This window comes from Aegilops tauschii, chromosome 2, assembly GCF_002575655.3.
Source record: "Aegilops tauschii subsp. strangulata cultivar AL8/78 chromosome 2, Aet v6.0, whole genome shotgun sequence".
Taxonomy (NCBI): Eukaryota; Viridiplantae; Streptophyta; class Magnoliopsida; order Poales; family Poaceae; genus Aegilops; species Aegilops tauschii.
This window is the reverse complement of record NC_053036.3, coordinates 469,850,080-469,863,614: the sequence shown is the minus strand read 5'-3', so window position 1 is coordinate 469,863,614 and position 13,535 is coordinate 469,850,080. Positions and strand designations below refer to the sequence as shown.

Genomic DNA, 13,535 nt, shown 5'->3' with positions numbered 1-13,535 from the left:
GTCGGTGCAGATGGAAACAAGGTACAAGGGTTGAAAACTCATGACTGCCACGTCCTACTTCAAAGGGTTTTACCTGTTATCCTTAGAGGATTGGGCCGCCCTGACTTATACAGAGCAGTTGCAGAGTTGGGACAATTCTTCAGGGAACTCTGCAGTAGAAATATCAGGGTAGATGCTTTGGAGCGTCTTAGAGACAAGATACCAACTATCCTATGCGACCTTGAGAATATATATCCTCCAACCTTCTTTGATGTGATGGTGCATTTGGCTGTTCATCTACCTGATGAGGGACTACTTAGAGGTCTAGTACAGTATGGCTGGATGTACCCTATTGAAAGGCGGCTAGGCACTTTCAAGGGCTATGTTAGGAACAGAGCTAGACGTGAGGGTTCCATTGCAGAGGCCTACATTGCTACAGAAGCGTTGACATTCTGCTCAAAATACATTGAAACAGCTGATCAGCTTAGCAAAGAGGTGGGTGAAGACAATCCCGAGCTCAATGTTTTCGATTATTCTGTTCGAGTTACAGGGAAGAGTCGACAAGAGGACAAACCTAAAGATTTGGACAAAATGGTTTGGTATGTGTTGAATAACTGTCCTGAGATACTACCTTATATCAAGTAAGTGCTAAGTACTGCAGCTTATACATTGTAATCTACTAAACTTGCAGCACATTCTTATATATTTAGATGTTTGACGCGATCACTATGTTGTGCAGCATCTACAAAAAGGAGTTACTGCCGCAAAATCCAAGAAACATTGATAAACTGGTTATGGCAGGATTTGCAAAATGGTTCAAGATCCATGTAAGCTTTTGAATTGCACTGTCAGTTTTTTTAATATATTGAGTACATAAGATGATCAACTTGTCTATTTTCTAACCATATGTTAAGAAGATGCGGGAGGATCGGCACGCAGTTGATGATGCCCCTTACGCACTAGTAATGGGTCCTGATACTCGGGTAAGACATTATGAATCTTGCGTTGTTGGAGATGTGCGCTATAACACCCTTGCACGCGACGAAGGCAGGAAGACACAAAACAGTGCCATCATGAGCACGGATACGTACGACAGAGAGACAACTGAAATGTATGCTAACATAACAGACATCATTTAGTTGCAGTATATCTCCAGTTTCGAGGACCATCGGTGTGTGGTTCTGTTGTGCTGTCGTTGGTATAACCTGTTTTCCAGGATTGCAAAACCTAGAGCTGATGATTATTTCAAATCCATCAATGTCAAGGCGGCATACCAGACCAACGAGCCTTTTATTTTGGCAAATCAAGCAACACAGATATTTTTCTTGGAAAACACATTTGCACATAGCGATAACAGGAGAGTATTGCAAAGGTTTGAGCAGAGGAATTGGTTTAATGAAGTTGCATAACAAGATGATGCTTACACTACTCCTGATGTACAACATTCCATAGATGTTCCTAATACCTTTGAGAACCATCACGTCAATGACGCTGGCGAAAAGATTGCCTATCGTGTTATGGACATACAAGAGTTGATCAAGAAGAAGCCAACATTTGAGGACATTGAGGATGAAGAAGAAGATGACACTCTGGGGAATTACGATTCAGACTGATACACATGGCGAAGATGTTGACGCTGCTACTGTGGATGATGATTAGATTGCTTTTGTCGTATTTGCCTGTCAGAAGAAGTTTTTTTATCTACTATGTGAAATTGTGTTTGCTATGACAACTGAAACCTGATGAACGTGTTGTTTAGTATTTTGCTGTGAGAACATCACTTGTTATGTATGTTCATTTGTGTTTAGTGATTGTATGACGACTAAAACATGATGATATTGTTGTTTAGTTGTACTCATATTTGGCTGTGAAACTTGAATTTGATGACATAGTTTGCTGTTGGACAGCAATTTGCTCGACGTCTTCGAATGGGAACAAAGCTGACCCAACAAGGCCTCTGCTAATTTATTTATTTATTACCAAAAGGGCCTCTGCTATTTATTTATTTATGAGCAAAAGGGGATACCCCCTGGTTTCCGTTAATAAAAATCATTAGATGTTCACAACACTATGCCCAGCCTACTACACAGGTTTCATTCATTACTAGTTTCAACAAAGTGCTCATGTCATAGCCACTGAATACATCACGAGTGCTACATACACTGCAAATAAAGAGACAATCATCCAATAGAGCACATTGATTTTGCCCATTATCTTCACAAGCTCTTTCATCTCCTCATTGCTGTCAAGGCTGTTCAACAGTTGTTGCTTTGCCATGATCAGAGGAACTGCATCTTTAACCTTCTGCTCTGCATCTTCCTCTTCTGCCGTTCCTTCAGTTACTTGTCCAACACCCCAACCTGCTAGTACTGGGATTGCTCGGCTAACCAAATAATCAGCATAGTTGCATTCCCCCACATCACAACTTCCCAGAAATACAAATCACACAAGTCTTCCCTTTTCTAGATGAATCAAATTAGAAGATTATCAACCAAACTATTAAAAAAATCAGCAACTGAAAGTAGCAGAACAACACTTAAACATATTATTACCTTGTCAAGTCTCTCTTTTTTCTAAAACTCAGCAACGTCTCTTTACTGGTACACTAGCTTGTTCTGTACGCCTTCTCAAGTCTTTGATTTTCTTTTTTTTGCGAGGAAGGAAGGAGGAAAAAATTGAGAGTTCCTGGGACTCGAACCCAAGACCTCTCGGTTGAAAACAAAGGGTGCTAGTCACTTATGTGGCGAACGTTCCCTGGGAGGCACTACTAGGAAATACCTTATAGACAGATGCCTAGGAATAGCGAGGGGTATAAACCCCGCGCTACTACTTAGTAGTAGCGCGTGTTATAAACCCACACTACTACTAAGTTGATAGTAGTAGCGCGGGGTATAAACCCACACTACTACTAAGTGGTTTCCACCGTGCCCACCGGGACAAGCAGTAGTAATAGCGCGGGGTATAAACCCACGCTAAGTTGATAGTAGTAGCGGGGTGTATAAACCCCATGCTACTACTATGTAGTCCCCATCGTGCCTCCCGCGATAGGCCGCAGTAGCAGCGTGGGGTATAAACCCAGCGCTACTACTATAGAACCACGAACGCATGTATACACACATAGCTCGTGGAGGCCAAAGCCCAAATTCCCCTCCGCCTAGCCTGACCACTCCGCCCGCTCTTCCTCTCCGTTTTCCCAAGTCCTCGGCGCCGCCGCCCGCCGTCCCCACCAAGCACCACCCGTCCGCCACCGCCACCACCTCCCTCTCCCTCTCCACCCGCGCGCGCGACGCCTCCCCCAGCGCCCCGTCCCCCTCGCTGTCTCCTCCGGCGGACGGGGTCGGCCCCACGGTGCCGATGCGGGGCGACGTGTACCTGGGACGGCAGCTCGCGGCCGCGGCCGCGGCGGGCGCCCGCACGCGCACGCCGGAGGAGGACGCCGAGAGGCGCCGCCGCCGCAAGGAGAAGCGGAGGGCCCTGGCCAAGAAGATGCCCTCCGGGGTCGCCTGCTGCTATGGCTGCGGTGCCCCGCTGCATACCGGCGAGGAGGGGTCCCCCGGCCACGTCGAGCCCGCCACCTACGACCTGGTAAGCACGCGCATACACGGGCTCAGCTCGCTGCCATTTTCAGTGTGTTCATCGGCTTATCAGAGCATGGACTAACATGACACAGTGTGTTTCCTTTCGCCCGTCGTCGCTGTCGGCAGTGAAAATTCGATGCCAAATCACACCTGATGGCTGATGTAGTGTCTGCACTAGGAAATGAAATTCTAAAGTGACGATGTGTTTATCTTGACTGTATGATTGCTGGACATGACAACATTGTCTTGTTTGTATCCTGTGTGAGCAGAAGAAGAGGCACAACCAACTGAAGACCGTGCTATGCAGGCGGTGCAAGCTGCTGTCGCACGGAAGGTGTTTGACAAAATGACCAAGTAAGGTAAGAGTGGCTTTCATAGTTCTAGTACTACTTGGCGTTTTTGTTTCTCTCTGTAATGTACTAATGTGACTCTAACATTTCCCTAAAGAAAGAAAGCTTCAACTTCACCGTGGCACTCACCACTAAGTACCTATCTTGTCCTGTCACGTACCTGAAAATACTAAACTAAAAGGCATTGTTGTTGCCCGAAACAGAGTAGCCCCTCCTCTATTTTTGCAACGCTACCATCGGGTCTTCACTTATCCCATCTGGGCCATCCACTAACTGAACTTAACTCAGCCACGATGTGCTTCCGTTCTTCAGAGTACCACCTTTCTTCAGTGAAGCTTTGGCTGTGGTCTCTCTTGACATCAGGTAACCCATGTTCATAACGTAATTGAGGTACTTCCATCTTTGATGTTAATGCTATACATATTGCTACTCATTTCTAATTTCTTTACCTGCTTGAGTGATCAGATCATTATAGTTCAAAGCATTGCTTTTGTTTCTTGGATTTGTAATACAAGAGCCTGCAGTGAACACGTGCAGGTGTGGCATGTATGAGACGATGGGTTCATCCATCAGAAGCAAGGTGTAGCTGTGTTCTGGATTTGATTGGAGCTTACAAGCTGTCTTAATGATTTCAGTTTCAGGTCTAACCAAAGCTTCTCCCTCCGGTTATGCAGGTTGACACGAAAATCCTCCAAATCCAGTCCACCAACGGAGGCAATGAATCATCATTGTGGCCGCGTCGTGTACAAAGGGTCAAGGCTACCCATGTGTCCATGACATGTAATTAGCAGTTTTACATTGGATGTTGCTAAGCATATGGAGATGCATTTGCCTTCAGCGGTGTGGTATGCTTGCCCTTATTCTACTCATAATTACCACATCAATACTTAATTAAGACAACACTCATATGTGCAACTAATCCATGTATTTCCAGTATATACTTAATTTCTCAACTCCTCCAGGATATATGTGTGATGGCACCCAGTATTTAATGTTAAATAGAGAAATAAATATTCCATGTTTCTATGTATGCTTATCTCTGTACAAAATAAAAAAATGTAAGTAGATGATTTCTCTGATTGGAACTGTTCTCTAAAAACTGCATGCCTATGACAATCTGTAGTTGTACGTACAAGGCTATTATCATCAGTTATTCAAGACTTTAATTTAAAATAATCTTATGGGCTTCTATGCAAAATTCATGATGAGAACTACCAAGCTCTCTTATTGTTTCCGGTTTAACCAAGAACCAAGAATTCGAGTCTATAAAAAGGAGAAGAACATAGCCCTCATCCGGGCCTGTTAGCTCTGTAATAACACAGAAGTGTGTCATGCAGTCGCGTGTAAACAAGGCAGTACAAAAATTCACCTAGACCGTCATTGATGTGGTACATCTATAAAGTCCAATACAAATCCGTTATTAAGATTATTTGGTATGATTTTAAACAAAGGCTCTCTTCAAGTCATGGCGTTCTACAAATTCCAAATGTATTAAGTTATGTCGTTTTTTAAATTCCAATGCATTTTTTCCTTACTGTTACCTGATGATAAAAGAAAAGAGTCATGATTATTTTCTTTTAAAAAGGTACTTAGTTAGTTTAAAATATATACGAACTGTCAAGAATATCAAGTATATGGGAATATTCTACTTTGTGATTTTAATAGAATAATATAGTATGTGAGCGTAAGAATTTTTATCATTGAGGTAAACAGAATTATTTTAGCATGCCATAGTTAATATAGTTTAATATTTTCATTGGGTACTATCATTGATATACGCATAACTTCTTGAGATAGTTGAAGCATATACGGATATGAATATACCAAAGAAAGTAAGCAACATGTTAGTCGACTTTGCATATTTCTCGAATGATTTTAATCATTTCCCTCTTTTTTTGCGGCTAAGTTTAATCACTTACCTCTATATATACAGTATAATATAACCATAACAAGAAATGATATCAAGTTATCTCAGTACATATTATTTTCGTGTGTTGGCTTATAATTTAATGTGATTAACTCCGTCCGACTAACACATTTGTGGATACACACTCTCCTGTCAATCCCTGTTGCTCAAGTCCTTTAGTATGATTAGATGGTACCATCCTGATATAGTTGTACACAACTCATAATTATATGTTAGCAATATAGACCTAATGTAATATTAGGCAACTAGGCCGTGCGAATGCACGGGTTGGCGACTAGTTAATAGAAATCACTCACTTTTTTGTTTTTGTATATTTATTCCCGTAGCTACTCTACAACACAACATGCAAGGAAATATATGTCTACTGAAATTTAATTTAATTTGTTCTTTGCTCTTTACAGAAATCTTGGATTCATAAATGGGAGAAGCACATAAGGGAGAAGAAGATGATTGCAAGGATGGAGAGGGAGCAAATCATTTGGAGGGATAGAATGCCACTGTTTGGTGTTTTTATGCATTTTTGTTTGCTTTCATTTGTGTTTGCACTAGCTGGGAATAAGTGACTAGGCAATAAGTGTAGATGTATGGATATGCTCTAATGCTCCTGGTTTACTATGAATCTTCGATTTGTAATGATGTGTAATGCTACTGGTTTATTACAAATCTGGGCTTGTTTTAGTTGTTTGAATTGTATGCATAAATGGAATTCATGGATTTTATTTTTTTAATTCCTAATTTGTTAGTAGTAGCGTAGGGGGAAAACGCAGCGCTACTAGTATTTAGGATACTGGTAGCGTGTGGTACTATAGACGCGCTACTACTATTTCATTAGTAGTAGCGTGGGTGCGAAATAGTAGTAGCGTGGGTGGCATACGCGCTACTTTTAGCTGTAGCGTGATACTAGTAGCGCGGGCACCCACGCTACTAGTAGCCAATTTACCCGCGCTACTAGTAGCCTTTTTCCTAGTAGTGAGGAGGACGGCAGACGAACGCATTTTCCTCGCAGTTTTAGTTGCGACACAAGATCGAACGGTCGCAGTTTCAGGAATGTTATCAGGCAAATGAGCCCAGTTTTTCTTTTCTTCCTATATATAAAAGTATGCTAGTTGGTGTTAGCTTAGTCAACAAACGATTGTGCCAACCTTGACCGTTGGATTGACATTCAACGTCTATCGTGTTTCTTCAGTCTCTTCTTCCTCCAGCCGCCAAAGCCAAACCAGTGCCTCCCACGGCTGGCTGTGCTGCCGCGCACGCATCGTGGCCACATCGCACCCTAAAACTCTGCGCATCTTCCCCGGCTCCTGTTCGTTCCCGTCTGAGGCCTCACCATCGTCCTCCGCCTTGGTTCGCTTGCCGCGGCGCCGCCCTCCGGTGTTGTCAACATGGTCAACAACCGAGAGGAATAAGGAGATGATTGTACATGGTGAGGATGACAGTAGGGACCCAGCAGCGCGCAGTAATTTTGTTTTTTCGGACGGAAAAGGGTATCAACTGGGTTGTTCGGGAGCTGTGGCCCATCTAGCACATGACCAGCCCAGTTTGTTTTTTTTTCTTTCTAAAAATGGCTAGCCCAGCTATTTTGTTTTTTGCAGAATAACCAACGTAGGCCTACTTGCTTTTCTACGTCCTGCTGGGCCGGAAATCTTTCAAGACGAGGAGGGATGCATTTTGCCCAGAAAATGGGCTATAAGTAATAAGAAATGGGCTATAAGTAATATTAAATGGGCTATAAAATGAAATAATACAGCAAATAGGTAATTAGTTCCAAAATACTTTTTTCTTTCGGATTTTGATATTTTAAATTTCATTGTTTTTGTGCGGGTAAAATTTCATTGGATTTAAATTAAGGTATGTTTAGTTTTTAAATTAATTTGAATCTAGCTAGAAATTTCGGGTTGTATGTTGTTTGGGACAGATTTGGAGGCTGACTTGTGGGTCTACTAGGTTGACGTGTACGAAAGGCTTTGTCAACTTAGTCCACAAACGATTCTAGCAGCAGTGACCGTTGGATGTTAATCCAACGGCCGTGCTGCTTCTTCAATATCTGATCTTCTTGCTCCAGCCGCCCAAACCAGTGCCGGTGGGACTGCCTGCTCCCACCTCCCGTGGCCGGCGGTGCTGCCGCACAGGCCGCACCGCCCCACCCTACTCCATTGTTGGCCAGACCATTCCTCTACTCACCCACACCTCCTGTTATTTTCTAGCGACGGCAGCCGGACCAGTAAACCCTCGTACCCCCCACCGCATGGGCAACCACTGCCGAGTCTTCCCCGGCTCCGTGTCGTCCCTTCCTAGGCCTCGCCGTCGTCCACCGCCCTAGTGCTCTCGGTGCGCCGTGGTCAACATGGTCAACGAACGACATCCATCAGACGTGGACTGTACGTGCAGAGGCTGATAGCTGGGTCCATGGCCGCACACAAGGAAATGCCTCCTTATTATGCACAAAATAATGATTCCTCCACCTGACATCTGGGACCTACCGGAAGGGCCTTTATATTTTGCGAAAAAAATGTTCCCCGCGCTGACAGGTCGGACCCACTAGCTATATCTTCGCACGCAAGGAAGTGCCTCCTTATTACGCACAAAAATGAATACTCCCCCTGCTAGGTGGGACCCAGCATAGTGGGAGGCTGACATGTGGGCCTACTAAGTTGACGGGGACGGAGGGCTTTGTCAACTTAGTCAATATGAACGATTCTAGCTCCAGTGACCGTATGATGTCCATCCAACGGCCGTAGTGCTTCTTCAACCTCTGGTCTTCTTGCTCCAGCCGCCCAAAGCAGCGCCGGTCGTGCCGCCTGCTCCTGCCTCCCGTGGTCGGCTGTGCTGCCGCGGAGGCCTCACCGCCCCCTACTACTCCCACCGCTGGTCAGGCCCTGCGGCAACGGCAGCCTCACACCGCAGCCGAACCAGTGAACCCTCGTACTCCTCTCCGCGTGGGCATCCACTGTCGCGTCTTCCCGGACTCTGCGTCGCCCCCTTCCTAGGCCTCGCCGTCGTCCATCGCCTTGGTGCTCTCGACGCGGCATGGTCAATGTGGTCAACCACCGACTTCCATCGGAAGAGTACTGTACGTGGAGAGGCTGACAGCTGGGTCCACGGCCGCAGCAAGGAAGTGCCTCCTTATTGCGCGAAAAATAATGATTCCTCCACCTGACAGCAGGGACCCACCGGACGGGCCACCGTATTTCGTGAAAAAAAACGTTTCCCCCCTGACTGCTGGGACCCACCAGCTACATCTTCGCATGCAAGGAAGTGCGTCCATATTACGGGCAAAAAAATTGATTCGCCCCCTGACTGTTGGGACCCACTAGCTACATCTTCGCACGCAAGGAAGTGCCTGACAGTCGGGACCCACCTGGTCGAAGCGTATGTAGTGTTGTCATTCTGGTCGCGAACGTGTACGTACATACTGGTCGATGTAGAGGCGTGCACGTGTTGTAGTAGAGGCGTGCACGTAGCATGTACACGTACGTACAGCGGCCAGGGTGCAAGAAAGAAAATATGGTCACGTATGTACATATGGGCGGGGTCTCAAACGCCTACTCGCTCATACGTACGGCCAGGGCTCGTGTACATGGCTGTGTCGGAACGGAGAAATTGCTTCGGCGTCGTGTTCATGGGGAGGCAACAGAATGCGTCGTGTTCATCGGGAGGCAACGGAACGCATGCTGTTCATCGGGAGCCTACCGGCTTGGACGGAACAGCCGATGAAAACGAGACCTGGCGTACCGCGGAACGGAGGAAACGGCCTTGTGTTCAACCGGCCACGGTCGAAATGGGATCCTGTTCATCGGGAGGGGTCTGACGTACCGCAAAACGGAGGAAACGGACTTCTCTTGGACCTCCTACGGTCGAAACGGGGTCCTGTTGATCGGGAGGGGTGTGGCGTACCGCAAAACGGAGGAAACGGACTTGTGTTGGAGGGCTACGGTCGAAATGGGGTCCTATTCATCGGGAGGGGTGTGGCGTACCACAAAACGGGACTCCACGGGATACTGTTCATCTCCACCGTCGACCTCCTCCAGCCTCCACGGGCTACTGTTCATCCACTGTCGACCTCCTCCAGCCTCCACCTGCGACTGTTCATCCACGGGCTCCTGTTCATCCAGCCTCCACCGCGCGCTCCTCCACCGGCTACTGTTCGACCAGCCCTCTCCACGGGGTCCTGTTCAACCACCCCTCCACGGGCTACTGTTCATCCAGCCCTCCACCGGCTACTGCTCAACCTGCCCTCCACAGGGTCGTCCTGTTCATCCACACCTCCACGAGGTCTTGTTCATCCACCCCTCCACCGGCTCGATCAATCGGGGTCTTGTTCATCCAGCGGCAACGGCCTCTACTACCACGGGGTCCTGTTCATCCAACCCCCCACCGGGAACTGTTCATCCAAACCCCCCAACAACGCTCACTGTTCATCCAGAGGCAGCATCGATCGGCTTCAGTTAGCAGCAGTAGCGAAGGAATCACTCGGGTTCAGTTAACAGCAAGGGATCGATCGATCGCTCAGGTTCAGTAACGCATAGCCTGCAGTGCAATCGCTCGGGTTCAGTTAGAGCCCAATGTCTCGCACACACATGAGTACGTACGAGAGAAACGCGCATCGCTCGGCCCCCGACCACCCACCGTAACCGGGAACTCCCCGATATTTTCCTCGCCCTCGCTTCTACCACGGTTTTTCCGTCATGGACGGCCCAAAGAATGTCATGCAGCTACGTCTCCGGCCTGCCCAGGACGAAAAGCCCATTTTCTGTCATGATTTTTTGTCATAGAAGTAGGAGCCCACCACATCTATGATGATACCGAGTTTTGTCACAATTATCGTCATAGAAGTGTCATAAGCATGACAGGAAAAAAAAATCGTTCATCCCAAAATGTCACGGATGTGTCTTTTTTTGTAGTGCTATCTCACTTGAAGGATGTAGTAGATGGATGGTTTTAGTGGCGCAAATGATAGAAGCGGTATGTGTCTTCAACCATTCCATGCCGAGAATGAGGTCAATATGGGATGACTTCAAAAAAATGGGGGAAACATGGAATTCCAACCTTTCAAGTTCAACGGGGACGTTGTGACTAACCATGGTGGTTCGACATTGGCCCGCGGAATGCAGCTTGGAATTCCGACCAAGTGATGACGGTTCCAACAGGTAAGGAACGACTGTGGCTGTCCCACCATTTAGCAGCGAGAACTTTCAGGTAATAAGCCGCGAAAGTGACATAGTTGGTAGGGCTACATCAGCAGACTCCAACTCGAAAGTCATGTCACGAGCCAGTTATCAGCATCAAGGGGCTGAGTTGAGCTTCGGTAGATGACAGGGTTGAGACACGCAAAGTCTTGAAGTGTCACTGGGGCTGGTTGCTGATTCATATTGGGACGCGGGAATTGAGCCATGACTCCTTTCATGAACTGGCGATTCAACTCAACTGATGTATCATTCCGGCCATGTATTCAGGCGGTGGTGGATCGTCGCCACCACGGCCGAGTTGGTCTAACCATCCTTCTTGAATGCAACAGGGGTAGTTTAGCAAGGGGTGGAGCAAGTGTATGGAGTCATTCATCATGTAACCTGAACAGTGAGCAAAGGCACATTATGTACAAGCAGTAGTCATTGAAGACATACAACTTACATATACGGAGCCAAGTACATGTTGTTCGTATGAGTTCGGACAAGAGAAACACCCTAGATATACTAGGCGGCACGCATGCACACGATGGAGGGATACCACAACGGGACATAGCAAAGGCTACATCAACATCAGGGAAAACCTCTGGAGCGAGGGATTTGCAAGTGACGACACAGGGTGCCCTCGATAAGAGATTCCTCTGGTCAATGAACATTATGAAGCAGAACTTGGCCCTTAATTCGAGAAAAGGGAGTAATACAAACTGTTGGGTGGATGTGATCACGAGATCCTAATGTTACAGTTAGCGGAAACTTTAACCCGAATAGAAGAGAGATCAGAGTTCTAGAGTATAGACGAGGAATAAATGATGCTAATACCATGCGACGTGGGCTTGTAAGCCACACAGCCATGTTAGTAAAACATGTTTTTCAAAGACTAGACTCAACTTCGGCCAAGGAGTTCGAAAGAGGGTTCCTACAGACAGTTGGCTCTGATACCAACTTGTGACGCCCCCGACTCAACCATACACTAATCATACACGCAAATGTGTACGATCAAGATCACGGACTCACGGGAAGATATCACGACACAAATAGAATAATACAAGCTTCATATTACAAGCCAGGGGCCTCGAGGGCTCGAATACTTAGCTCCATACACAAGCGAGTCAGCAGAAGCAACAATATCTGAGTACAAACATAAGTTAAAAAAATTGCCTTAAGAAGGCAAGCACAAAAGCAACAACAATCGAAAAGGCAAGGCCTCTTGCCTGGGACCTCCTAACTACTCCTGGTCGTCGGTGCTCTCCACATATTATTAGGCACCCTCCAGGTAGTACTAGTCGACGGGGTGGCATCTGGCTCCTGGACTCTGCCATCTGATCGCAGCAACCGGGTATAGGGGAAAAAGAGGTAGCAAAGCAACCGTGAGTACTCATCCAAAGTACTCGCAAGACTTACAATAGATCTATACTAAGTATTCATCGGTATCAAAGGAATGGGTAGTATCTGTGGACTGAACTCCAGAATGCCAAAACAGAAGGGGGAAACCTAGCCTATCGAAGACTAGCATCTTCAAGCATCTTGCAACATTCAGAAGAGTAAAGAATATCATTTTATAATTAACAAGCAAGTTGTAATATTAACGCCCAGAGATCCTTCCCCGACTCCCTGCGAGAAAGCAATCCTGGAGCCACATATCCATCACGTATCACAAGTATCCATTTCTAGTTATAATAGATAAAGATACCATTCCGAGCGTCCATTACCATGGACACGGCTATTCGAATAGATAAAATTCCTTGCAGGGGTGCACCACATTTCCCAACATGCTTGATTACTCTGGCCGGACAAACTTTCCTGGGTCAATGCCTGGCCTCGGAAGATCAACACGTCGCAGCCCTACCTAGGCTCAACAAAGAGGTCCCCGTCGGTCTACATCCTAAGCGCTCCGGGATCTTGGGCCCATCGCCCATTGCACTCCGGGTCGTTGCGCGCAAGGTGAATACCAGCACCGCCTCGGATGGCACGATCCGACCGTGCCACAATGCTGAACTGGACGTCTGACAAAGCTTCGGCTGATACTACGATGCCGAGTGCCCATATCTTTTCCCGCGTGGTGGTTAGTGCGTAAAGGCCAGTGGCCAACTCAGAACAAATACCCAAACCTGTTAGTGCATTAACAATTAAAGGTAGTGACGGCTGTCGAGACAAGTCCCGAGCTACCACCACCTCCTGGGTGATACCGCTAAACAGCCAGCCGCCATCGTAACATCTCGCGGGTGCTCTCTGGGCCCGCCTGACTTCCATAGGTATCTCTCGCGGGTGCTCACTGAGCCCGCCCGACTTTAACAAAGGTTCTGAAGTAAATTTAAGGTAACCGTGTGTCCAAACATCAAGGGGAAAACCCGAGGAATCACCCTTGATGGATCCTACTCGATGTAATCCTCAAGATGAACATAGGAGGAATCATCCTTGAGGTTCACACTTGAGGGGTTGCACGACAAAGTCGTATCGGGAGTGGTGAAGGAGGAATCACCCTCGACAGACCATGACCGATTAGCTATGCTACAAAATT

General features: G+C 46.7%; 1 protein-coding gene across 1 annotated transcript; it reads left to right on the top strand.

The window, feature by feature from the left end:
* Positions 1 to 3,084: 3,084 nt before the first annotated feature.
* Positions 3,085 to 6,522, top strand: LOC109745772 (putative nitric oxide synthase). The gene is made up of 6 exons (XM_073507242.1): positions 3,085 to 3,564; positions 3,827 to 3,916; positions 4,220 to 4,270; positions 4,373 to 4,487; positions 4,582 to 4,752; positions 6,236 to 6,522. The coding sequence occupies exons 1-2, from the start codon at positions 3,085 to 3,087 to the stop codon at positions 3,905 to 3,907; spliced, it is 561 nt and encodes a 186-aa protein (XP_073363343.1). The 3' UTR covers positions 3,908 to 3,916; positions 4,220 to 4,270; positions 4,373 to 4,487; positions 4,582 to 4,752; positions 6,236 to 6,522.
* The last annotated feature ends 7,013 nt before the right edge of the window (positions 6,523 to 13,535 follow it).

Coding starts and splice junctions, on each gene's coding strand:
- LOC109745772 (XM_073507242.1), top strand. CDS start 3,085: ATGTATACACACATAGCTCGTGGAGGCCAAAGCCCAAATTCCCCTCCG. Junction 3,565..3,826: donor AGCCCGCCACCTACGACCTG/GTAAGCACGCGC, acceptor CTGTGTGAGCAG/AAGAAGAGGCACAACCAACT.